Source organism: Peromyscus leucopus, chromosome 1 (assembly GCF_004664715.2).
Source record: "Peromyscus leucopus breed LL Stock chromosome 1, UCI_PerLeu_2.1, whole genome shotgun sequence".
Taxonomy (NCBI): Eukaryota; Metazoa; Chordata; class Mammalia; order Rodentia; family Cricetidae; genus Peromyscus; species Peromyscus leucopus.
This window is the reverse complement of record NC_051063.1, coordinates 107,034,064-107,058,032: the sequence shown is the minus strand read 5'-3', so window position 1 is coordinate 107,058,032 and position 23,969 is coordinate 107,034,064. Positions and strand designations below refer to the sequence as shown.

The window sequence follows — 23,969 nt, the reverse complement described above, 5'->3', positions numbered from 1 at the left end:
AACCCAAGACTCCTTTCCCCCACATTACCAAACACACCCTTCGAGATCTTTAATAACCAAAAAGGGACCTCAAGAGCCAGAAAGTGTGGTGGTATTGTATTCCCCAAAATATTGTGCACCCTAATAAACTTATCTGGGGTCAGAGACAGAACAGCCACAATATTAAACATAGAATTTAGGCAGTGGTAGCACACGCCTTTAATCCTAGCATTCCAGAGGCAGAAATCCATCAGTTCAAGGATACAGACAGGCATGGTGATTCATGCCTTTAATCTCAGAAAGCGAGCCTTTAATCCCAGGGAGTGGTGGTAGAAAGCAGAAAGGTATATAAGGCGTGAAGACCAGAAACTAGAACCTTTTGGCTGGTTAAGCATTTGGCTGGTTAAGCTTTCAGGCTTCTAGCAGCACAGTTCAGCTGAGAGCCATTCAGATATGAGGACACAGAGGCTTCCAGTCTGAGAAAACAAGGCCAGCTGAGGAACTGGCGAGGTGAGGTAGCTGTGGCTTGTTCTGTTTCTCTGACCTTCCAGCATTCACTCCAATAACTGGCCCCACGTTTGATTTTATTAATAAGATTCTTTAAGATCCCTGCTACAAGAAAGGTCACACTGGACATGAAAGGCATGAATGACCAACTCGCTTATTCCCTGCCCACCTCAAAAAGATTTGAGAGCTCCATTCAGAACCTATGCCTGAGTGTTTTCAGTGCATGGGGACTTCGTGTGAATGCACCTTTTCTGCTGGCATTGTGACAACTAGGACATTTCAGTGTACCCAAAGCCACCAGGCTATAAGTCTTCCCTAGGACTATATCTAAAATGCAGATTGGGGACCCTGCAGAAGCAATAACATCTCCCCCTCTCTCTCTTGAGAAAGGGGACAATCCATCCTCCATCTAAGGATCTCACACTCAGGACAAACCTGAAAAGGGACAAGTGGCCTTGATTTTGCTCCTAGACTTGAGGTACTCAGTGAAACGAGACGTCCCTCTCCCTCAGAGGATCAGAGTCCCTGTTACTACCTGGGTTCCCATTGTAGTTCTATCGATAAACTTCAGATAACCCTAGAAGTGGCAGGGGCCCAGACAACAATTGTTAGAGGTATAGAGCGACTTTCTCTGCCCCGAACACCCTTTTGGTTTGACCTTCCAGCTCAAATCCTCACTGGTTCTAATGGCAAGCCCCAGTCAGTCTACTGTGTGCCCTTCTTGACATGTATGACGCACAAATGTGTTTTCATCCATTCCCTCATGGTTCTTCCTAACTGCCCTCTTTCCTTCCTAGCTAGGGACTTCGTGTTTAAACTCTAGACTCACCTAAGACTTTTTGAGACCCTTATCCTAACAGTACCTGTCCTGTCATGTCCCTAAAGAAGCTCCCTATAATCTCGACTAGCCTCATAGCCCAACAAGTTCCCCACATAGGCTGGGATGTCCCCCTCCTGACACTAGCAGCCACTTCTGTTAGAACAATAGCACTTTCGGACTCTCAATGACTTTCATTAAAAGAAAGTCCCAACAGCCTTAAAAGCTTCATGTGCAAAAAAGGCTTGTAGACTCCCATTTATAAGTTGTCACATATTATGCAACACCCCTATCGGCATTTAAAGTCAGATGGGTCCTACAGAATGGTCCCCAGTCTGCCCTAGGAATGGAGCCATAAATGAGGCTGTGGTCCCAATGCACACCATAGTTCCCAAGTCCTTACACTCTCTCGGGACAGGCAGCCTGCAACCCCTCCTGGGTAACAGTGTTAGACCTTAAGGGTATTTCCTTTCTCATCCCACCCACCCAGACCCTCCATTCCGATTTGCTTTCAAATGACAAGACCCCTTCACCCAAGTTATTCAATAGCTTACCTGGACTGCCTTACCTCAGAGGCTCTGGGATAGTCCCAACTTTTTTGGACAGGCTTTAACCAAAAGACCTGCCATCCCTTAAATCTATGCTTTGGGAGCTGACAATTTATTAAACTGTAGCCCACACAAAGCCACTGCCGATCAAACCACTGTCCTTACTCTTAAAAAACTAGCTTTATGTGGCTACGAGACTTCTTCAAAGACGAAATCTCCTTTCAAGAGGGCCACCGCCTGAGCCTTACCTGAACTCTAGGCACAGGAACCCCCCATCAGCACTGGGACCTCATTTTGACAGAATTCTAACCACAAAACAACAACTAATGACCTTCCTATGGAATCTACAGCTGTGTAAGCTAAACCTCACTGTGAGTCCTGAGGGGACCAGAGAGGGGCTACTCAAACTGGACCCCTGAGATGGCGTGAGTCCTGGATCCCCAAACACAGCACTTACCTCTGCTCCAGCCTTAGATCTCCCTGACCTTACTAAAGCCTTTTATCCATATGCATGTGGGCAAAAGGGACTCTTCCTTCCCAGGTTCTAACTTCGGGCACTGGGGCCTTCACAATGCTGCTGTTCGTCTTTGCAAAGTCATTAGATCTGGAGGCATGAGGCGGCCCCTTCGCCTTAAGAAGCTGGCAATTGTGACTGTCTTAGTTAGAAGGCCTCTGTATCAACCCTGGGACAGAGCGTGATGGCTTTTCACTAGGGTGTGACCCCCTCTGGGAAGTCTTCTCCTACCATCTTGCAGCATATGCCAATAAATCTTGTTTTCTGGTCTTGGTAAGGACTTTTCTCCTACCTGGGTTGCAGCCCTCAACGCCATCTCACAGAGAGTGGAAGATGAGGCTGAGCCAGGGAGCCAGGGAGCCAGGGAGAGCTCTCCATAGTCTCTGAGTGAGCTTGGGTCTGACTCTTCACTCCTACCTCAGGCTGGCCCAGTAAAGAAGCGAAGAAGGAGGGGTCTCCTGTAGGCCCAATGCTCCCAGCCCAGGAGCCTCTCCAGACGGACCAATGGGCTGACAGCCACCCCAGCCCATGTCGGGACAGATGTCGGGAATGGCCACTGGGAAGGCTGGGCTGCGGACTTGGAGGACTACTCTTAGGAATGCCCATTCTTGGTTCTTGACAGGTGGACCTTGGGTCCCAGGCCAGGCTGATGAGGAAAGTCTCATCTACCTCAGGAGGTCCCTGCCCGCATCTGCTCACCTGATGTGATTGTCAGTCAGCTGCTTCAGAATCTGCACGTAGGCCTCATCTTTGAGGGGTTCAGCCTTCAGTGCCCCCTCAAAGATCTGATCGGTGAGCTCATTGACAGAGCGCGTCCTTTGGATGGGTAGTCACCCATGTACTTGAGTACAGGTGGAAGGTGGTTAAGGAAGTTCTTGTGGCTGAAGGGGATACACTGGCCTAAGAAGGAGGGGACCAGACTCTCTCTACCCTGGAACTCAAGTCTCTGAGTTGCAGAGTAGATATGGCCTGCTCACCACCTCTCTTCCCCTCCCCATCATGGCCACCCTTCCTCAAGCCCTACATCCCAAGTGTTCAAGGCAGCCAGAAAACCTTGTCCAATCACCCATCTGACTGTGTCTCCCCTGCTCAGCAGCTCCCCTGTTCATGGGTCACAGACTAATCTGGTGCTGTGTGTATATTTGAGTGTGTGTGTGTGTGTGTGTGTGTGTGTGTGTGTGTGTGTGTGTGTGTTGCTGGGGATTGACCCCAGAGCCTGGCCTGCTAGGCAAGCACTATACCACCCAGTTATATCTCTAGCAACCATAGCTTTTGAACAGGGCCTGGGAACCTTTCCTCGGCATATATCTGCCCTCCAGATGTGTTAAATTATCGTGTGCTCTTGAAATCGCCCTGCTGATTTGCCTCGGGGCCTTTGCGTGTGCCACGCCCCCCTCAGGAAAACCTTCTCTATAGGCTGGGTCAGGCCACTTCCTGGGCCAGCACCACGACCGCAGATTCTGGCCAGCATGGCATCCTGATGAGGCCAGGGGCTGGCTCTGGCCACACCTTTGTCTCTGTGCCTGCCCCAGCACTGGACAAAATGCTTGTATTTCAACAGAGTGACAAGATCGGAGGAGGTGGTGAGTGAGGCTGCCCCTTGCCTACTGTGAATTGCCGTGTACAGGGTCTTCCGTCTGTCCCCAGGACCCAGACAGCTCTGTGGAGAAAAGTCTTGCCATGCTTCGCCCTAAGTGCCCTCCCTGCAGCCCCCGCCCCCACCCAGCAGTGGATATCTATGAAGGCCGTGCAGGCTTCCTGGGAGAGCTCCTCACTGCCCAGGATCTTCTTGAGCAGGGCTTGCTTGAGTGGTTCTCGTGTGTGACTCCACAGCCTGTCCTTACCGCGGGCCTTGGACACCATGACGCGGCTCAGCGTGTGCTTGGGTGGGGGCCTGTTCAGGTGCAGAGATGCTCAGCACCCACCCCACCACAGGAAGCTGGAGGGAGGCCCTGGTTGGTGAGAGCCCCTCCCCCACTTGCTCTTTCCCATGTCTTCCCTATGCCACCTCTCCTGGGAGTCTCTCTGCACGGCTCCCAGGCACCCCCAGCCTGAGCTGAGCACCCAAAGCCACAGCATCCATCTTCCTGCCCAGCCTCCGCTCCAGGCCGCACAGGAACCACCCAGAGGAAGGAAGGATGAGATGAGACCACACGAGGGGGGCTCATTCTGGGACAACAGAAACTGTCTAGGCTGCCCCTGACCTGGCCCTGCTCACAGGTGGGGGCATCGCAAAGTGGGCCGTTCTTGCCCCAGACCTGCCGCCCCCCAACATCACCTGAAGTAGTCATAGGAGAACTCCTCCAGCGTGTAGGGCTTGGTGCGCACCTCTGGCTCTGCCGTGCGCAGCTGCAAGAGCCGGACAACGTCCTGCCTCTGGTCTGGGGTCATGGTGACCAAGGCCTAGGGGGCATGAGACAGGGAGTCCATGTCTACCATGGGATATGGTAAAGCTGGAGCCTTCCAGAACAGGGCAGAGAGACTTGGTCTCCATGGGGGGCAGACACCAAGCCTTTTCGTTTTCTTTTCTTCCCATGCCTACAGTTCTTGTGTCTCAAGCATCCTGGACTCAGAACAGCCCAGTCTCATGGAGCTGTGGTCCAGAAAAAAAAAGACCCTCGACCCAGCTGTGGCCCCATTTCCCTTCAGATATAGTGACAATGATCCCCCAACCCTACCCCTAGGCCCCTCCTCAACTGATAAAAGTTTGGTAGATACCCATACATTAAGTCTGTGGTCCCCTAAGACCCCAGGGCCATCTACACAGAAGATACAAATCATTGGTGCGTTCTAATCCTTCATTCTCATCACCAGACGTGAGAAGGAGAGCAAGGAGGGCCCAGGGGAGACTGCCAGGGCAGGTCACATACCACAATCTCCCGTGGTGGCAGGGTGACGGTGGGCATGACGTATACACAGTCAGTGGGGAAGTCCCCACGCTGCTTGGTCCTCTCGTTGATGCCACCGGCCCAGCCTGAGTTCATGACCTGCTCGCCGGTGTCATGGTCCAGAATGATGAGGTCTCCCTTGGCGAAGCTGAGGAAGCCCGACTCCTCACCAGCTTTGAAGCAGGGGTGATCAGGTCCACATAGGGGTGGAAAAATGGGGCTGGGTTGGAACATCTTCCTTTGGGCTGATGGTCTATAACCAGCCGCTCCTCACGGAAGCCCTGAGGCTCTATCCCTGCTGCTACTCGGCATATTCTTCGGGCAAACCCCACAGCCAGTTCTAGCCACCAGAGCGGGTCCCCCTCCTCCTCAAAGCTCATCTCCTTCCTCCTCACTTCTGGTCTTGCTCCTCCCTTTTTTTTTTTTTTTTAATCAGGCCAATGCAACTGTAGTTTTGGACACACGGACTTTCTCCTGCCGCTGCACATGGGTCTCCTCCGCCCTCTGCCTCAGAGTCCTGCTCACTGATGCGTCCTCCCTAGACCAGGCTGCATGGAGAGTCCGACCCCCAAGTTCCCACAGCCTTTGCCACTGTCACCGCGCTATCTCGGGGCCACCGCTGTTTCTCGCCCCTCCCCCCCCCCGAGTCTGGGCTCCATATTGCTCAGCAGGGGTGCCACTGCAGTCTCAGGTATGGAGGACCCCATATGGCTTGGAGCCATTGGTAGGAGGTAAGTTACAGTCCTAGAAGAAGGGGAAGGGGCAGTGTGCCGTGGACCACGGGGAAGAGTGTGCCGCTCTGCCCGGGGCCTGGTGTCTAGAAAAGATCATAACAAGGCACCAGCCACCCGCCGTATGGTGAGGGTCAGGCCAGTTGTGCAGCGTGCCCACCACCTCTGAGCACCCACATCACTGGTCACTCACCAGGGTTGGGGTTGTCCTGTAGTGCCACCACATACTTAGACCTCTTGCGGAGTCCCTCCAGAAAGGTGACCACCAGGTCACGGATGTCCTCGGCGTTGCTAGATGTGAAGGTGTACTCGTCTCCTTTGATGGTGGCCAGTGTGAAGCTGGGGGCCATCAGTTTCGCTCCCCTACAGGACCAACACGAAGAACAGGGTCCAGCCGGGGTCAGCCCTGCCCAGCCTGAGTGACAAGCAGCACAGCCCAGGTCAGAGCAGCCCAGTGAGAGCAAGATGCGGCACTCCCTGAAGGGGACCAAGGCCAGCCTGTCAGAGTGGCCCAGACACCTGACAGTGCCCTGACCAGGTAAGGCCTGGCCCACTGAGGCAGACATAGCCATGACTACAGTCAGGTCTGGTCCAGAAGTGTCCACTCTGGTCCAGTGCACTGCTCATTGACTATCTATGTCCTTATTTACCCTTGAAGGCTCAGCCTAGATGCCTCTTCCACCAGGAAGTCCTCCCTGCACTCATCGTATCTGAGATGCATTCCCACTGACCCCAGACAGATGCTCTGGACTGCACTACACCATGGAAAGTAGCTATTCCAGAACCCCACCATCCTCTGCGTGCTTCTCAGCTGGCAAAGCTCCCCATTGGTAATACTGATTGTGTCCCAACCCCCAGGTGCTGCACCCTCTCTCCCATTACTGTGTCTGGGCCCTGGCGGCCATCCCCACCTACTGCTGGACACAGCCATGATCTCTGGGAAGGACAGCTCCAGAAGCACCTGCTCCTGCTCATCCACGAAGTAGACACCCGTCCAGTTGACAGCCACAATGACGTCACTCTTGGGGAGGGGAGGGCCTGGGACAGTGACAGAGGCTCTGAAGGGGTGGCCTCCCTGATCTTGGGCCCAGCTCCTCCCTAATCCTCATGACGACAGGGAGGTGTCTTTGGCAGGAGGGTCCTGATTCCTGGCTTACAAAGAGGGAGAGCGAGGCTAGCCATGGCTGCCTTACAAGGTAAAAGCCACGAAGAGGTGGGAAGAGAAGGCTGCCTCCAGAGACGGTCTCAGTCCCCTTTCCTCCCTCTGGTCCCTGTCCTGCACCAAGGTGAGACGTGGGGAGAAGTCACACACCTGAACCCCAGGGTTGCCTGGGGCTCTGACACCTGGCAATTCTGGGGAGCCCAGAATCAGCTCGGGGCTCACACGGAGCACACGCCCAGCAATGACCACAGAGGCACGTAGAGCTGATGGGCCACGGGAACCAGACCAGCTGCAGTCACTTCCGCTCAGCCACGACCACCCAACCTCTGTTGGAAACAGCCCAACAGAACAGCCCTACTATAACCTGGCTACCCTTTTCTATGTATAGTGGGGGCCATGAGCATCACCTACTAGTCATTACCGACTGCACCCCCCCCCCAGAGTCCCTCAGCAGTAGGACCTCAGAACACCACGCACCTACAGAAAGATAACCACCCTCCCTTGGCATGGCTGGGGTCACAGCCAGGGCTGAGAGATGGGCAGATACCTGAGAATTTGTAGGCTTCGTAAAACCTGGAGAAGAGCAAGGGCCACTTGAAGCGGGCATAGTTGACCACATCCTCTTTGACCTTCTGGGCGTCGGTTCTCCTCTGGGCATAAATTCCCTGCAGGGGACAGAGTGGGATAAAGATCAAAGGGCAATCAATGGGCAGGCTCTAGAACAAGCTAACCCTGTTCGGGGCTTCTGCTCCCATCAGCCCACAGACCCCCCTGCTGAACTGCCTCCCCTTATCCACCCAGCATCAGAGCTCTTACAAGTCTGTTTCTGTGCAGGTCCCAGGCACAAAGGGGCGGGGGTGGGGGTGAGGGGTGGGGGCAACATAACTGCCGCCCTCAGGGACTTCCCAATGCTGCGGCCCAGCCAAGGGCTCTGGGGAGCCACTGGGAGGCCAGAGTCAGGCTCAGTGGGAGGCACCTGCTGTGTGGGGAGGCATGAGAGCAGAGAGAGGATGTGGCATCATGGCACAGAAAGCCAGGTCCCAAGAGTGGGTTTCTACAAGGCTGGATAAGGAGGAGTGAGCAGGGTCAGAGAATAAGAGAAGGATGGGCCTGGAGGTCAGGTCCATCAGCAAGAGCCGCTGCGATTCTCCTGTCACGGAGCAAGCGTCAACATTCCGTTTCCTGGAAGAACTCTAGGGTCCTGGAGCAGTATCGAGGGATCCAAATGAACACATGGCCTTGACAATAGAGAGACCCAGGCCCCAGATAAAAATGCTATGCCAACCACATATCGTTCACCGACACCCACAGAGTGGCCAGTGTGATCTCAGGCCAAGGACAGTAAGCATTGGCTGAGAGTTTGATGCAACGAACTTAATCTCAAAGTGTTCAGGAAACAACCGTGTGTTCGTGTGTGGAGAGACGGCCACAAAGCAGAAGGTGGGTAGCCACCAGCAAGTCCAGGGGAAGCAAACATGGCAGCCGAGGGCCCTCAACTTGCAACTTCTCTGTATGGCTTCAGGATCTTCCTCCCCCTCTAAATCCTTGTGTCCAGGTCTTCTCATCCCAGGACGCACATTGGAAGATAAGGTCAGTAAGAAGTGGTTAACATGGGCTCTCTCACAGGGCCCTAGCCCAGCAGGCCATTTCCTCATGGGAAGAGGCAATTAAGTCTCAAGTGCCTGTGACCACAGAGGGGATAATAAGGAGCAAGCGCGGGGGACCTCAGGGGAACCCAGACCAACAGCAAGCACCCTGACTTCAGCCCCAAGCCCCACACCAACGAGGAAATGTCTGTGGTTCCCACGTGCAGTGTGGCCTCTTCCCACCTGCTGGAAAGCATCCACATTCATGTCTGTCTAGGGCCGAAGAGCCTGGGGCTCTGGGACATACACTCAGAGGGGCTGTGATCCAGGGAAAGAGAACTCAGCTGTGGGTGCAAGAACAACATGTCTGTCCCATTCATGACTGTGTCCCTAAGGCCTGACTACAAAGTAAAATGACTACTACCACACCACCCAAAGCAGCCACACACACACACACACACATGCCTTGCTGGAACTAAATACTGGGGCAGCCGGGGAGGCAGAGATGCTGTCTGGAGGCAAAGTGGACAGGCTTCCATAACCTGCCGGATGTCAAGGAAGCAAGAAGAGACGGCCAAGGAAAAGAGGTTTTTCTCCTGGGAGATGGAGGGATGCAGGAAGGAGACACTCCAGAGGATGGAGGGCCAGGCCTGGAGGAAACCCTTGTAGGGGCACTTAGAACCAGGAGGGCCTACAGGGAGCTGACCAGAGAAAGTGAGAGGTAGGTGGAAGGTACCACAGGACAGCGGGGTGAGGGAGAGGGTATCTGTAGGGTATGAGAAACTATATCCACGGGGACCTCCAGTAGCTTAGGCTAGACCTAGTCTGCTCTGATATGGCCGGGCCTTGGAGGAGAGAGGTGCTTGGATGCCTCGCCACAGCCCATGTCCTACTACTACTTTTTCTCTACTTCTGCAGGCCCCTTAGCTCCAGAGGGAACTTCCCATATCAGGTCACAGCCTGGGACTTCAAACAAGGAGCATGGCAGGAGCCTGTTCCCAGAGTTCCCGAGCAGAAAGGCACTGTAGTTTTTAGGAAAAAGGAGGGTACAGTCCCTAGACAACCCCGTTATCAGCCCTGTGTGGTCACTCAGAAAGCACAGCATGGCACGCAACTGGAGAGGTCACCCTCAGAATCCATGGCCCTGGGGATCCCTTAAGAGGCCAGAGGACCAGCTTTGAGCCTTCTGTGTCCCATGTACCCAGCCCAGAGGGAGTGACAGAAGATGATGTCCATGGCAGTGGGCGGGGTGAGGGCGGGAGGCCCTGACCCTAGCAACCTCCCAGGCAGAAGACATCGGATGCCAACTGTGATGCCTTGGATGCTCAGTGCTCCTCCTCCTCTGAGCCCCTCCCTCTTCCTACCTTCTTGTGGGCAGCAATGGCCAGCTGTGCCCACTTCTCAAGAGTCTTCAGGGGCGTGATCTCGCGGTCAGGGATGTAAGTGGGCACAAGGCTCAGCAGACGCTCCAGAATCATCTCAGAACCATAGTCCACAAAGTACTGCTGGGAGGCCAGCTCAGCCAGGTCATCCTCCTGAGGAGGGGGCCTCAGTCAGAGCCCTGGGGATGCCCTGCCAGGCCCCCTCCCAGGCATGCCCCCAGTAGTTTGGGAACCCTGACCCTCAGAACCCTGTGCTTTCCGTGTGTCACGTTCTTCTCTGCACAGGGCAGCTGTGAGATCCCGAAGCCCACAACCACACTCTTGCCCCATCCTGGTCCCCTTGGCATCCGCACAGAGTTGGCTTCTGTCCGGGGCACATAAACCAAGCAAAGGAGAGCACCACCTATTGGTGACAGCCAGACACTACAGCTCAGCCCTGCATGAAAGCCACTTGGGCTGAAAGTCTAGAAGAAAAGAAACGCCTATCTGCGAGAGCAGGACACTGGGGATGGTCTGATGGGGAGCACGCCACTGTCACCATCTCCCTGGGGAGACTCAGTGTGGTAACAACATGGCTCTACTTCAGAGAGCCAGGGGAGAATCTGGCGTGGGCTGGACCCTTCTCTGCCTAGGCTGGTGCCCAGCAGAGCAGAGTACTTCCCTGGGCTCCTGGGGTTTCTGTATAGGAACAGGGGTGATAGAGGAGGCTCTCAGAAGCCTTGTAGGCAACTTCTATTTCCCAGTGAGTGGAGAGTTTGTAGCCAGTATGGTGGCTTTAAAATACTCTGGATATTAGCTTATCAACATGCACACCATCACCACCACCACTACCATTATCACCAAAGTCACCTTTGCCACCAACACCCAATAAACACCATCATCAGCATCAGCACCACCATCATCACCAACAAGGAGCACTCTCAGCATCAACACTATGTCTATCTCCATCCTGCCGTCACCAGCAGAGCCACGGGTACTGGCAGCGCCACCATTATTTTCAAAACCGAGACTCCCAGTTCTGTCCCAAGAAGGAGCTAAACCTATACACACCCGTGGCCCCGGTTTACATGAGAGGATCTTCTCCTTCAGAGCAGTTCCTAGACTAAGGATCACACCACTAGTGCGTCCATCAGCGTCCACCAGCGAGGACAAGTATCATGGCCTGTGCTGCAGAGTGCGTAGACCCCTTCCACTGGGAGTCGGGATCGCTTTCCAAGCGCCCTCTCCACAAAGCTCACGTGAGGTTAGGTGGCACTGAATCGAAAAGGAGCCCGGGAAATGTCCAACTGCCATCGGACCATTCTGAGCGACAGCAGATAGCAGCCTTAGGCCGTGGGGAGCACACAGGTGGCCATAGTTTCCTTAGGTCCGCGTACCCCACTCACCTTCTCACACCTGTACTCCCCAAACTTGACCCCTCGCACCACCTGCTGGTAGATGAGGTTGGTGGCCACGTTGTCCTCTGAGGGGTTGTGCCAGGGTGTGAAGACCTCCTTTCTAAAGAAGAGCCTCCACGGAGCGTTGCGCTCCTGGGCGCCCTGCTCCTTGGCATACTGCTCACACTGGGAGATTGCATCCATGACGTGGTCGCTGCCACTGCCCAGGGAGGACACCTGTGAGCGGAGGAGAGAAGACACAGAATCAAAGGGCTTCCAAGGTCCATCCTCTGTGTCAACTGCATGAGTGTAGACAGAGGCCTAAGGTCCAGAGGAGGCAGGTGTCCTAGGTCCCCTGGGAGGCTGATCCCAGGCACAAGTTCTCAGCCAGCATGTGGCATGCACAGTGACGGCCTTTCAAGGCTCAATATCAAGCGTGTGTACAGGGGAGTCCTTTTTTTCTCAGAGTGAGGGATGCTGTTAAGCAAACCATCACTGGAGGAGCCGATGGGTGAGGAAAAATCCAGGTAAACTATGCCCGACCATGAGGTCCTGTCCCTGAGTCTGCCCAGTGGCAGAGGAAACTCCAAAGTCCCAGGCTTTAGATCAGCAGAAAAGACTGCACCCGAGCCAGAGGAACTCACACAGCTGGGAAAACGTGGAAAGGAAGGACCAGTGGCTGAGTAGACCCCTTACACATCACAGCAGTGAGTGTGACCCTTGGAAGCAGAGTGGCCTGCTCACCAATCCATCTTTTTCCTTTTTTAGCGTCGAGAGAAGGTGCCTCCCCCTGGGCACCTGTGGTTGGAGCAAGCCTGGACCTCAGACCGTGGGGTACCCAGATGCCCAAGAGCTTTACACCCTTCCCATAACTCTGGTAATGCCTCCATTCCCCGGTGGCTTGGTGGCCCACACGCGAACACCGGAGCCAGCAGGTGGCAGCACAGTACTGTGCTGGGCTTGGTCCACCTTACCTTATCAAACAGTGCGATGTAGAGGGAGAAGCCAAAGCGGTCCTTGAGCGAAACCTTGTCAGCCAGGGCGTTGCACAGCTCCTTGGCCGTGGTTGCTGAATCCGTTAGCAGAGTCTTGGTGGTCCCGTCCATGAAGGTCACAGGCAACATGATGGGTTTCTTGGACTTGGTGGCCTGAGAATAACCAAGGGGATCTGTGGCCTCTTCATTCTCTCTATGCTCTGGCTGCCTATGGGGTTGGAGCTGACCCCCCACCCCCAGCATCCCATAGGGACACCACCTGGATCTGTCACAGGTATCCACCCCGAGGGGACATTTAGATGTCTTGAGCCGGGGACCCAAGGCTAGGAGGAGAGAACTGCAGGAGCATGGCCTTGACTAAGTTCCGTGGGCATAAGACAGGCGGAAAGAGTCAATGGCACTTCGGGGCTTTCATAGTCTCAAGGAGCCCTAGAATCCCGCATGAAGCGTGCTTCTGGGGCGCCAGAGAACACGTGCCCACATGCATGTCACGTGAGTCTTGCCAACCTGCAGCTCCAGCCAGCTGGGTGGCTGTGTCCGAGTTCCATTGACAAAGGTCCTCCTCAGGCGCTCCTCACAGTACGGGGCATAGCCAGGTGGGCCCCCGTGGATGAAGTTCCGCAGGTACTGCAGAGAGGGGACCCCATGAGGCAGTCTCCACCCTAGCCACCGCAGCAGCCCACCGTCCATCCAGGCACACCCGGGGCCTGCTGCAGCCCTCTTTCCCAGGTCTGCTACTGCCACCTTGGTGCATGCCCTGCGGCTTGGTGGCCAGGCCATGTGGTCAATCGTCTCTCCTGCCTTCTGCATTCTCTATTGCAGCTGCTGCTCTCCTCCAGGGCCCCGTTTGGCCTCCCCCACCTCCCTCCACCCTCAATGCACCCAACTAGCACCCAGAACCTGGCACAGAGTGATACTGAAGTGCTTATCCCAAGATCCATGTCCAGGATGCTCAGGACGCATGCCTGTCACACTTGGCCTCTGCAGAGCAGGGCTGACAGAGCCAAGTGCAGGCCACCTGGCAAAGGGGACCTGGGAGGAAGGGGCTGGGCAAGGGGTGTGAGACCTTCAGGGACCTGGGAGGGGCTCTGTCCCCACGGTGGGCATTTCCTGTTCTGAGGGGCATGGGATTCCAGAACTGGAGAAGTCCTAGAATCTCACGTGAGGAATATTTTGGGACAGCACATGCCACATGCCTGCTCTGTCTGTCGCAGCATAGAGCAGCCCTGCACCCTTCCCACCCCAGATCACACCCTACCTTAACGAACTTCTCCGAGGGGGCGAAGCAGCCCACGCAGAGAGACACGAGGATCCAGCCCCTGGCGTAGCTGCTCTTGGATGGGTTGTGTGTGAGCTGCTTGCTGATCTGGCAGTAAATCTCATCCCTGGTAGGGACAGTGCCTCAGAGTGATACCCTGTCACCCCTCCACATCACAGATGTTCCCACCATCCAGCCCGAGGCTTGCCAGGAGACAGAGGTGGGCCAAGTGGGAAGGCTGGGCACAGGCTCTTTCAATTTGGGAGTCATCAGGAATAAGGCCTGGCCCAGATCTAGCAAAAGCTCCTGATGGGGTTCGCCATCCGCAAAGTAACCTGTATCCTAATACAAGTTCAAGTAAGAAGTACCAGCCTGGCCCTGCCTAGCCCCCAGCCACTGAGGTAGCCTGAGCAGGGGCCCCCACAGACTGACACAACAGAAACAAGCCAGGCACTTGGGAGTGTCTCAGGGTCATGAGCGGAGACTGACTCTCCGGACACATCTCTCCAGTACTGACTACTAAAGAGGCATGGATCACATTTGTTCTGAGCCAAAAACATCTGCTCTTAGCAGCATTTCCTCTATCCTGGGAGCTTTGAGCTCCGAAAGAGCTTACCTAGGACACAGACAGACAGACAGACAGACACAGACAGACAGACAGACAGACAGACACACACACACACACACACACACACACACACACACACACACACGGTGATGTGGTGACTACCAGAGGTGTTCACTGCTCCTCTTCTATGAGGACAGTGCCAGATAGGGGGCAGGATTGTCCAATTCAGTAGCTTCTCAATTTTGAGAGTTCACGAACCAACAAAATTTCAAGTTGCCATCCCTTCATCATGACAAAATAACACAGACACATACACACGTTCTGCCCATGACCCAAATCACTTCCTAAAACAAGGGCCATTTTAAATATCCAAAGCAGACAGGCAGCCCTCAGATAACAATCGGGCCTGTAAGTCAAACTGGCATGGCTCCTCAGGGTCCCATCTTGCCCTGGGAACCCTGTGCCGGGATCTCTGGCCTGACCCCATCCAACCAACAGACAGAAGACGTGCTCCCCACGGTAACCCCGACCTTGGTCTGGGCCGGCTGCACGGAAGGAGAGCCAGCAGCAAGGGGGTTAGAGCAGGAAGCTCACGTGGGGCCGTGATGACCACAGCTACCAGTTACGGACAGCTATTCCGTTCACTGCCTCACAGCCCTGCCTCCCCCCAAACACCGTGCCTTCTCCACCTTTACAGATAAGGCGTAGAAAGATGGCAGAGACAGGTTAGGGTCACATGACTAACCCGCAACAGCTAAACTAGGCCCTTTTGCTTAATCTGTGTCTAAAGTGATGGAGCCATTACCAGCTACCTTGAGACCCGCCCTCCCCACAAGACCCTGCCTAGAGGTGCCCAGCCACAGCAGCCCTTTGCCCGTCGGGTACTGACCGCAGTGCAGGCCGCAGGATGCCATTGCCGATGATGAAGTGCAGCTTCTCCAGGTTTGAGGTGGGCCGGTCCTCCAGCATGCTGTTGCCCTGCACTGTGGATTCCCCATCGTGCAGCCTCTTGGTCACCTAGGCCGCGGAGACAGGCTTGGGTAGAACAGGGAGCAGCCAGATGTACAGACAGGGTGCCGCCCCTGCCAGGTACCCCACAGGGAGCAGCCAGATGTACAGACGGGGTGCCGCCCCTGCCAGGTACCCCACAGGGAGCAGCCAGATGTACAGACGGGGTGCCGCCCCTGCCAGGTACCCCACAGGGAGCAGCCAGATGTTCAGATGGGGTGCCGCCCCTGACAGGTACCCCACAGGGAGCAAGTGGATGCGAGGATGGCCACTGAGCCTGTCCGCATCCCTAAAGACTGAGAACTAGACTACACGCTGGGATCAGCAGGCTGATGCCACCTGCTTCAAGGATAAATTCTCCTCCGTGACCTCTTGGCCCCCTGAACCTCAGTTCCCACCCTAGGGAAACCTTTTCAGCCAGGATATGTCCCATATCCTGACTCTGATTGGATCCACCATCTCACAACCATGGCACCAAAGTACACCCTGGTTTACAACCACCTGGTAACCAAGGCCCCTGGCCCTGACATGGCCAGCCTCAGATGTGGTTCTCAGGAGATGTATGTTTCTTCCGGCCTCACACAGCCTCAGGAAGCAGCCCCACATTGCACTCGGATGCAGTGAGAGAACCTCCATCATAGACAGAGGGGCATGCAAGGTCCTCACATCTACCGAGCCCATGTCTGTCTGTCCCAGCTCCCCCAGGCTAGTCAGCCCCTGGTACAAGGCCTTGGTAGCCTCAGAAGGTGAGGGATGGACTGATGGATGGCAGTACCAAAACTGAGAAGACTATCACAGAAATCTGCCCCCAGGCTGAGAAGTCCTGGAATGAAATGCATGGTGCTTGTGTTAGCAAGAAGATGCCTTCTGGTTATATGTGTGCTTGGCTCCTCCTCATTCTTTCTCCTGCCCGGGGAGCCCCTACCCCAAGCTTTTCCATGCATTCTTGTCCAATGATTGCTCCAACACTGTGCTGTGCCGAGGAGAAAGGCACCATCCACTCCTCCTCCTGATCCCACTCCCAGGGCCCCCAGTCTGGCTACCCAAAGAAGCCCTGAAGGGCCACCAGGCCCTGAGGTCTGTTCTTACCTCTTCCGTGAGTTTGGACTTCTTCTTCAGAGTCAAGTGCACCAATTTGTGTCTCACACTGCTTTTCTTCTGCCCCTCAGGGAGCTGGGCCTGTGTGACAGAAAGCAAGGATGTGACCTCTGGACAGTGGGGCTATGGGATGTGTGCATGCGCATGTGTGTGTGTGTGTGTGTGTGTGTGTGTGTGTGTGTGTGTGTGTGTGTTTCATACAGATGCTCACCAGGTGCAAGCCGCTCTCTACCCTCACCCCCACTGAGATGATGAGCACTTTACAGTTGGCAAACTATTACACATAATTCCTACAAGTAGATGGAGGAGGGCCAGGGACTGGGGCAGGGATGAGGCAGAGACACTTTCTGCTGATTCCCCAAGGCTGGCAACGTGGACATCATCCCCACTAGCCCAAGACAGTTGCCAGCTGGGGGCACCTGGGCCTCACCTCGCCCTCGCCCTGCAGGGCCTGCAGCTCCCTCTTGTATGTCTTCTTGCCTAAGGTCTCATAGATCTTAGTCATCACAGGGATCTTCTCGCTGCCGTCACTCATGGCTGTGTGGTATTTAGGCTCTGGGAGGTCCCCCATGAACCGGAGGATGGTGATCCAGACAGCCAGTGCCGCCTGAGGATGGAGCACACATGTAAGACAGCCAGAGAGGACAGAGGCCCTGGTTCAAGCCATAGAAAGGGCCTAGCCTTGGCAAGGAAGCTGGAGACACAGATAGACCCCTGCAGGGTGGACTGACCCCAGGCTGGGTGCTGGGCCAAAGGCTGTCAGACTTTGGCCACCACCAAGGGTAGCCTCTATCCACCCCAGCCCAGCCCTGTGAGCAGTGACCCGGCCACAGGCAGCCTCACCAGCTGGTCACCCTCATCATCATGGTAGAGCAGTGGCTGCTTGAGAGGCCTCCGGGTATAGGAGTGCGTGGTCGTGCCCTGGAAGTAGGTGGCAGCAAATTTGGCGAATTTGTACTCAGAAAGGTCCTCCTCGTCCTCATCAGGCAGGGGCAGGGCTGCATCCAGGTCCTCTTCCACCATCTCCCTCCGCCCTCGCTCCAGGTCCTGGGGGTTGGATCCCAGCTATTAGGCTGGGCTCTCTAGCCAGCAGGGCCGGAGCAGAGGCAGCTAGACTGCTGTCTCCGTTCCTTCCCTGCAGACCAGCATTTGATGCCTCGGGAAATCCTACCCCAAAGCCCTAGTACCTCAAAGCCACTAGGTGCCTGGCCCTCCTGGCCTGGCAGGCCACCTGAAGTCCCCAGGAAGCCAAACATCTTGTCCACCATATCTGAGTGGTTGATGGGCTCGTGGCGGGCCTTCTCCATCTGCTCCAGCAGCTCCTTCTTCCTCCGAGCCTCCTCCTTCTCCTTCAGCTCCCGCTCTGCGTCCTCACGGGCTAGCTGGGCCAGACGCTCCTGAAGGTGGGGTGATGCGGAAGAAGTAAGCCAGCACCCAGCAGCATGGCCTCAGAGAACAGCTGTCCTCAGGGAGACCAAGAGACCAGCAGGATCCTGACACAGGGGACGATGAGTATGTTCACAACACCCATCTGTGCCAGACAGATGTCCAGCACCCCTGGCCAGAAAACCCCCTCCACTCCCCTCCAGCCCACCTCTGCCTCCATGCCCACCTGTCTCTATGCCCTCCCTTACCTCCACATCCTCCCCTGTCTCCATGCCCTCCCCTGTCTCCACCCTCCCTTTCTACCCCCCCGTCTCCACGCCCTCCCCCCCCTGGTCTCCAGAAGAACATCCTCCTCTCAGCACTTCTCCTCTCCATGCCCTCCCCTGCTCTCCATGCATCCTCCCGTCCCATGCCCCCTCTCCATCCTCCCTGTCTCCACCCTCCCCTGCCCCCCCCCCCTGCTCCACATCCTCCCCTGTCCTGTCCACATCCTCCCCTGTCTCCATGCCCTCCCCTGTCTCCATGTCCGCCATCTCAGCACCCCTCCCCCTCCATGCCCTCCCTGTCTCCATGCCCTCCCACTCTCCCATGCCCCCCCTGTCTCCTGCCCCCTCCCCCCCCCCCCCCACCCACCCTCCATGCCCTCCCCTGCCTCCACATCCTCCCCTGTCTCCAGGCCACAGAAACTCCTGGGCCACGGGGCTAGGAACTGTATGAGAGTTGACCAAAAGATTACTGTGAGCCATGTTTAAAAAGAAAAACAATAATGATAATGATGTATAAAACCAATATTAATAATGTTTTAATGATTTGGGCCATGCTTGCCAAATACCAACTTAGCATGTAACCAATATAAAAATAACATGAGTACCTTACACCCTCCCCTCTTCAGCCACGTCTTCATAACATTGTGTGCACCTCCCAATTTTAGCCGTGGCTTTTAGACAAGCCACACTTCAGTGTTCAGTGGCGCGTGTGGCTGGGAGCCTTGTGTCGGGCTACATGACCCTGGTCGCTCCCTCGTCAGGCCTTTGCCCTGGGTGTCACCCCTAACCAGGAAGGTGCTGTGGGCACAGCCCTCTGACTCCAGCCACAAGGCAAACCCCACGGGAGAGTTGAGCTGCTGTGTGCTGAGGGAGCTAGAAGTGTCTCCTAGGCGGGAGGAAGGTAGCAGGGACAGGTGAGAAGAAGTGTGGAGTCGGAGTGCAGAACCGGCACCCAGGACAGCTCGGAGGTCCAGGCTCACCTGATGCTTCCGCTCCGCCTCCTCCTTGGCTTTCTTGGCACTCATCTCCTTCCGGAGCTTCTCTTCCTCTGCCAGCCGCATCTTTTCCGCCTCAAGGCGCCGCCGGTACTGAGCAAAGAGGCAGCGGCGCAGACATAAAAACGGGTAACCTTTGTCACAGCCCTGCCTCACCCCACCCCCATCGCCCCTAAGCTCTGAAATGGAGGGTGAATTTCCCAAAAGAGAGACAAGGCTGCTGAGTTGGTCTCCAGATCACACATGGGTGGGGCTCTGTGGATCCCGGCTCCGGACCAGATTATGCCTCGACTCCTTAAAATTCATCAGGGACCTGGGCCTCAGTCTCTGGTCCATCCCGAGATCAGGCAGAGTCAAAAGTCTCCCTTCTGGCTTTGACTTCCTCAGCCAGCACCAGGACAGGGGTGGGGAGACACCTGCGTGGGGCAGCACGCACCTACAAGCCACCCACTCTTGGGGCTCAGGAAACCCCTCACCTCGGCCCGGAGGCGCCGGTGTAGCCGGCGGGCGATCATGCCTCGGGCATAGGCCTGCACGGTGATCACTGCCCAGAGGCGGTGGCGGAAGGCCTTGCGCACCAGGTAGGCTCGGCAGCGGGCCTGGAACTTGATTATGCGCTGTCTGGCCAAGCGGTACTGCTGGTGCAGCTTCCGGGAGCGGTGCAGGGCCTGCAGCCGCAGGAAGCCAAGACGCATCTGCAAAGGACAGCAAGCCATGCTCAGACCTGAGCTCCAGCCCAGATGCATGAAGCCAGCAGCAACATCCAGTGCACAACAAGCCTCCATCAGACTGGACCCACCAAGGTGCCTGTGTCAATCAAACAGGGTCCCACAGTGAGGCCAGCCTCCTTCCAGGAACTCCAGTCTGAATTAGCCAGTGTCCTTTTTAGCCCACCTCCCTAAACCAAGTCCAGGCTGCAGCCAGCTGTTCCAGAGCTGCATGTGACCAGGCCTCTCCTGGATCTTGCAGGGGTCTCAGTCTCATCATGCTTTAACCCACCAAAATATTCCAGGAGAAAAGCTCAAAAGAAAATAAAATAATAAAAAACCACGGAGAGAGCCCCTACAGCTAGGCCAGGGCTCTGACTGAAGGGAAAGGGGGGGGGGTGGCTGGGGCATCCCTGGATTCAGGTCAAGTCCTGTTACCAAGGTAACACAGCCCTTCCACGGCAAGGCCAGTAGGATCTGGGGGAGGGGGGCTTACCAGCTCATAGTTCCTTCTACAGTAGTGGCCCCGCCAGTGCCTCTGGATCAGTGTGGCGGCACTCTTCAGTTTCAGGAAGTTGGACCTGAAGGGGAGGCAGTGATGGGTGACTCCAGAGCAAGCAGCTGGTGGCCAGAGTCAGCCAGGGCCCAGGTGTGCCTGGACAGCACACTGAGCCCTGTCCTGTGATCGCCAAGCTATGGGATCTTGGGTGAGGCACAGAACCTCTCTGTACCACAGCGCTACCAAACTGAAAGAGATGAGGCATCATGCCTATCCTTCCTGCCTGGTAAGCTTAGCACATGGGGCCTTTAAAACAGAAAAAGATGCTTGTTGAGAGAGTGGATGTGTGGCCAAATCCATAATGAGATAACGTGAAAGAGGGAGACCTTTTAATTGTCCGACTCCTTCACTTTGTAGGTGAGGATGCTGAGACCTGGGAGGCTGCAACCAGAGCCCCATGCGCCGCCTGCCTCTGAAGAGCCCGGTGCTATTCTCCTGCACACAGTAGGCTGCTTCTCAGACACCAGTCACCTCTGGCTTGATGGGGACAGAGGCCACACAGCAACAGCACGTGTTTGCGGGGAATAATCAAACACAGGAGGGAAGGGCGGACATGTCATGGCACAAGCCAGCACTCCGGGGCCAGCATGCTCATGTGGGTGGATGGTGTCGAGAACCCAAGGAAAGGAAGGGGAAGGGGAAGAGGCTGCTAGAGAAGGAGGAAGGGAGGGAGGAAGGGACCAGATGAACTGCAGAGGAGGCAGACTGTGGGTCTCTGTCACACCTGAACCGCACTCTAGAATTGGTCTTGCCTATGCGTGGACCATCACAGGTCTATGCATGCCCTTAATGTAGAATATGAACTACACCCTGTAACTTATAAAATATTGATGGATGCTCCTCCTGCCTCCATTAGTGCAGGAGGGACCAGCTACTGTGTGGTCTGGTTTATGTGCCACGGTAGAGCTTCATAAACCTTGTACAAACCTGTGTTTCTGGATGATCACGTCTGCATGCCATGCATGTGTGTGATGGCTTCTGTGTGTGCACCATGGGAATACACGTTTGTTCCTGTGTCCATGTGGGAGCAGAGGCGAGCCAAGCGCATTCCCAGTGAGGGTGCTAAGGGAGCAGAAGCTGTTGACACAGACCTGTCTTTGAAGCCCCGGATGACCTTCTGGAGGAGGATGACTCTGTCTGTGATGGCCTTGTCCCTCTCCACCTCCAGCAACATGTCGTGGTGGTCCTGAAAGGCAGAGCTCCTGAGCAATGTCCCCAAGACTACCTGCTCAGTCCAGGTAGGACCTGCCTTCCTTCTATTATAACTCAGGCTTAGGGCTCTGTGAACCTCAGGCTCCTAACCCTGCTGGGACCTGTACAGTGAAATCCTACAGCCACCAGAGATTATGGCCATCCCCCAGAGGCCGGGGGGGGGGGGGGGGAGGGGACCAGAGGAGCCAGGGGGATCTCATTTCACTAGACTGGGGGACAAGACTCAACAACATCACATCCTGGCTTCCCCGTCACCATTTCAGCCCTGGACCCTGTAATCTTTTCTCTCCAGAATCTTGGTGGCACGCTCCTTACCAGGACTCTCCTGGTGTCTATCATTTTCCTCTGACCCTCTCCTCTCACACGAGTCGGACAACCTTCCTATGACCTTCCAAACATACGCTACGGCATATGCCTCGCCCTGGCACTCAAGACCACTCCAGGCCCCACTGACGTCTCCAGCCCTTCTCCTCATTTCCAAGCCCAGTCCTCCTGCCTGTCGGATGAAAGCTGAAACGTCATTGGTTCATCCATACATATATAGATGGAATGGTCCATGGGTAGGCATAGTGCTAGGTGGTGTGGCCGAGCCACAGAAGATCAGGCCGTTGTATCCTTAATTGGAAGCCTGGCCTTTGAGTCTCACAAGGGGAAGATAAACATCTGTCTAATAATCACAGACACAGGGTGAGACTCAGCTATGGCCTTCTCAGTGAACGGATGAATGGACAGATGGGTGGATGGATGAATGGATGGCTGGGATGGGACATGCAGGCTCTTGAAGTATTCTTAAAGAGTACAGATGGGTGACCATGGGGACAATGGGGTCCCTCTGATTCTTCTGGTGCTAGATGACATCATGACTCCGTCTGTTCTCTCTGCCAACACATGCCTGGCACTTGACCATCCCAGGTCAGTAGTCTGTTCCCTGCATCCCTGAGTCTGACTTCAGTCACTCACTTCTCTCTGTGAATTGGGCACGAGACTTCCTATCCCACACTACTAGCAGGCAGGCAGTGGGAGGGAGACCTGACACACAGAACTCACTCTCCAGCCAGCTGCCAGGAACCAGAGGGGACACAAACATGTTTCCCAATGCAGAAACAAGGACATGAGGGACACAGAGGCTGACTCAAAGCCCTCACCGAGGGGAGTTAGCTAGACCCCCCCAACAAGACCCCACTAAGGCTGCTTCCTCCCTGTTCTTCTCCCAGCTGTCCTGCATTCAGCCCTGCCCCCACAGAGGAGGGGCCCTGCTGTCACCAGAACAGAGGAAATAGAAATAGGGAAGCGCACACTGTCCCCACGCAGAGGCTCTCCAGGGCCGCGACTGCTCAGGCCCAGGTCTTGCTCTCTCTCACCATTGCCTAGGAGGCTGTGGGAGCCAGGAACTCTAGCCGGACCTGGTGCTGAGACAGAGCCCTAGACGACAGTGCACAGCTGACCCTCCTGAACCCTGCCTGCAGAAAACCACAAGAAGGGACCTGAGGTCCACTCTAGACCACCCCAGGCCCAGCCTGTCACAGACAGAAGAGTAGGCAGAAATACTCAGAGACTTGTCCTCAGCCCCCAGGCTAAGAACCACAGGCCAGGGTTTGAGTCCCTGGCACGGGTCTGACAAGGCAACCCACCTCTGGTCATCTGACTCTAACCTAGGGCCCACACCTGGCCCCATTAATTATCTCTAATGCTCACACATCCGTCAAGATACCCTGTAACACCCTCAGAAACATCCCATGTGTGGGGAGGGCTCTGGACATGGCACAGCCGTGGCAGCCAGGACAGAGTGCGCTCACCTTCAGAAAGATCTTGGTTTTGCCGATCTGCCAGTCATCGTGTGTGCCCAGCACAGCCTCGGCCATGCGCTGGCATGTCCCTCGGAGGTCACCCTGGGTGGAAGACAAAGATACTGGCAGTATAACCAACAGAAAGGCCCCCAAGGGTCCTTCTCAAGACTGGGGGTCATGTCTGTCCCTGCCTGGCTATGTGATTGACCCAGCCCGACCCTGCCTTCTGTGGACATCTGTTTTCTCCTCAACCACCATGGCAGCCGAGGTCTTCAAATATGTCCTTCTATCTGCCCCATCCCCACAGCAGTACCTGATGGGACTGGGGTCCTCTCCCCTGTGGGGGTACCCGACCTTGTACCTGCTTGTATGCGGGCTTCACTCCGGGTAGCAGCACACGGTAGCGCTCCACAAACTCCACAAAGCTGTAGCGGATGGGGTAGCCCGCACGCCGGATGCGGATCGTCTCCATCATGCCTGAATATCGCAGCTGCCGTACACACAGGTGTCGGTCGAAGAGCTGCCGGGCCGGAACCAAAGGCATCAGGGCAAGGCCAAGACTGGGATCCAAGCCCTGCTCTGTGGCTGATCAGCACAGACAGAGAGACACGAGGCTTCTGGGATCATGGGGAGCAAAGCC

The 23,969-nt window shown here is 55.6% G+C and overlaps 1 protein-coding gene across 1 annotated transcript in view; it reads right to left on the bottom strand.

Annotated features, from left to right (window-relative positions):
- Myo7a (myosin VIIA) overlaps window positions 1-23,969 on the bottom strand; it is a 71,540-nt gene that overhangs the window by 9,716 nt on the left and 37,855 nt on the right. The window contains 24 exon segments of the mRNA XM_037197315.1: window positions 3,065-3,185; window positions 3,188-3,217; window positions 4,102-4,259; window positions 4,644-4,768; window positions 5,236-5,426; window positions 6,178-6,461; window positions 6,896-7,022; window positions 7,694-7,811; window positions 10,097-10,267; window positions 11,500-11,727; window positions 12,465-12,638; window positions 12,993-13,112; window positions 13,744-13,870; window positions 15,201-15,328; window positions 16,409-16,498; window positions 16,848-17,024; window positions 17,261-17,464; window positions 17,605-17,814; window positions 19,050-19,157; window positions 19,541-19,759; window positions 20,268-20,352; window positions 21,422-21,516; window positions 23,339-23,431; window positions 23,691-23,849. Coding sequence (XP_037053210.1) covers window positions 3,065-3,185; window positions 3,188-3,217; window positions 4,102-4,259; window positions 4,644-4,768; window positions 5,236-5,426; window positions 6,178-6,461; window positions 6,896-7,022; window positions 7,694-7,811; window positions 10,097-10,267; window positions 11,500-11,727; window positions 12,465-12,638; window positions 12,993-13,112; window positions 13,744-13,870; window positions 15,201-15,328; window positions 16,409-16,498; window positions 16,848-17,024; window positions 17,261-17,464; window positions 17,605-17,814; window positions 19,050-19,157; window positions 19,541-19,759; window positions 20,268-20,352; window positions 21,422-21,516; window positions 23,339-23,431; window positions 23,691-23,849 — 3,542 coding nt within the window.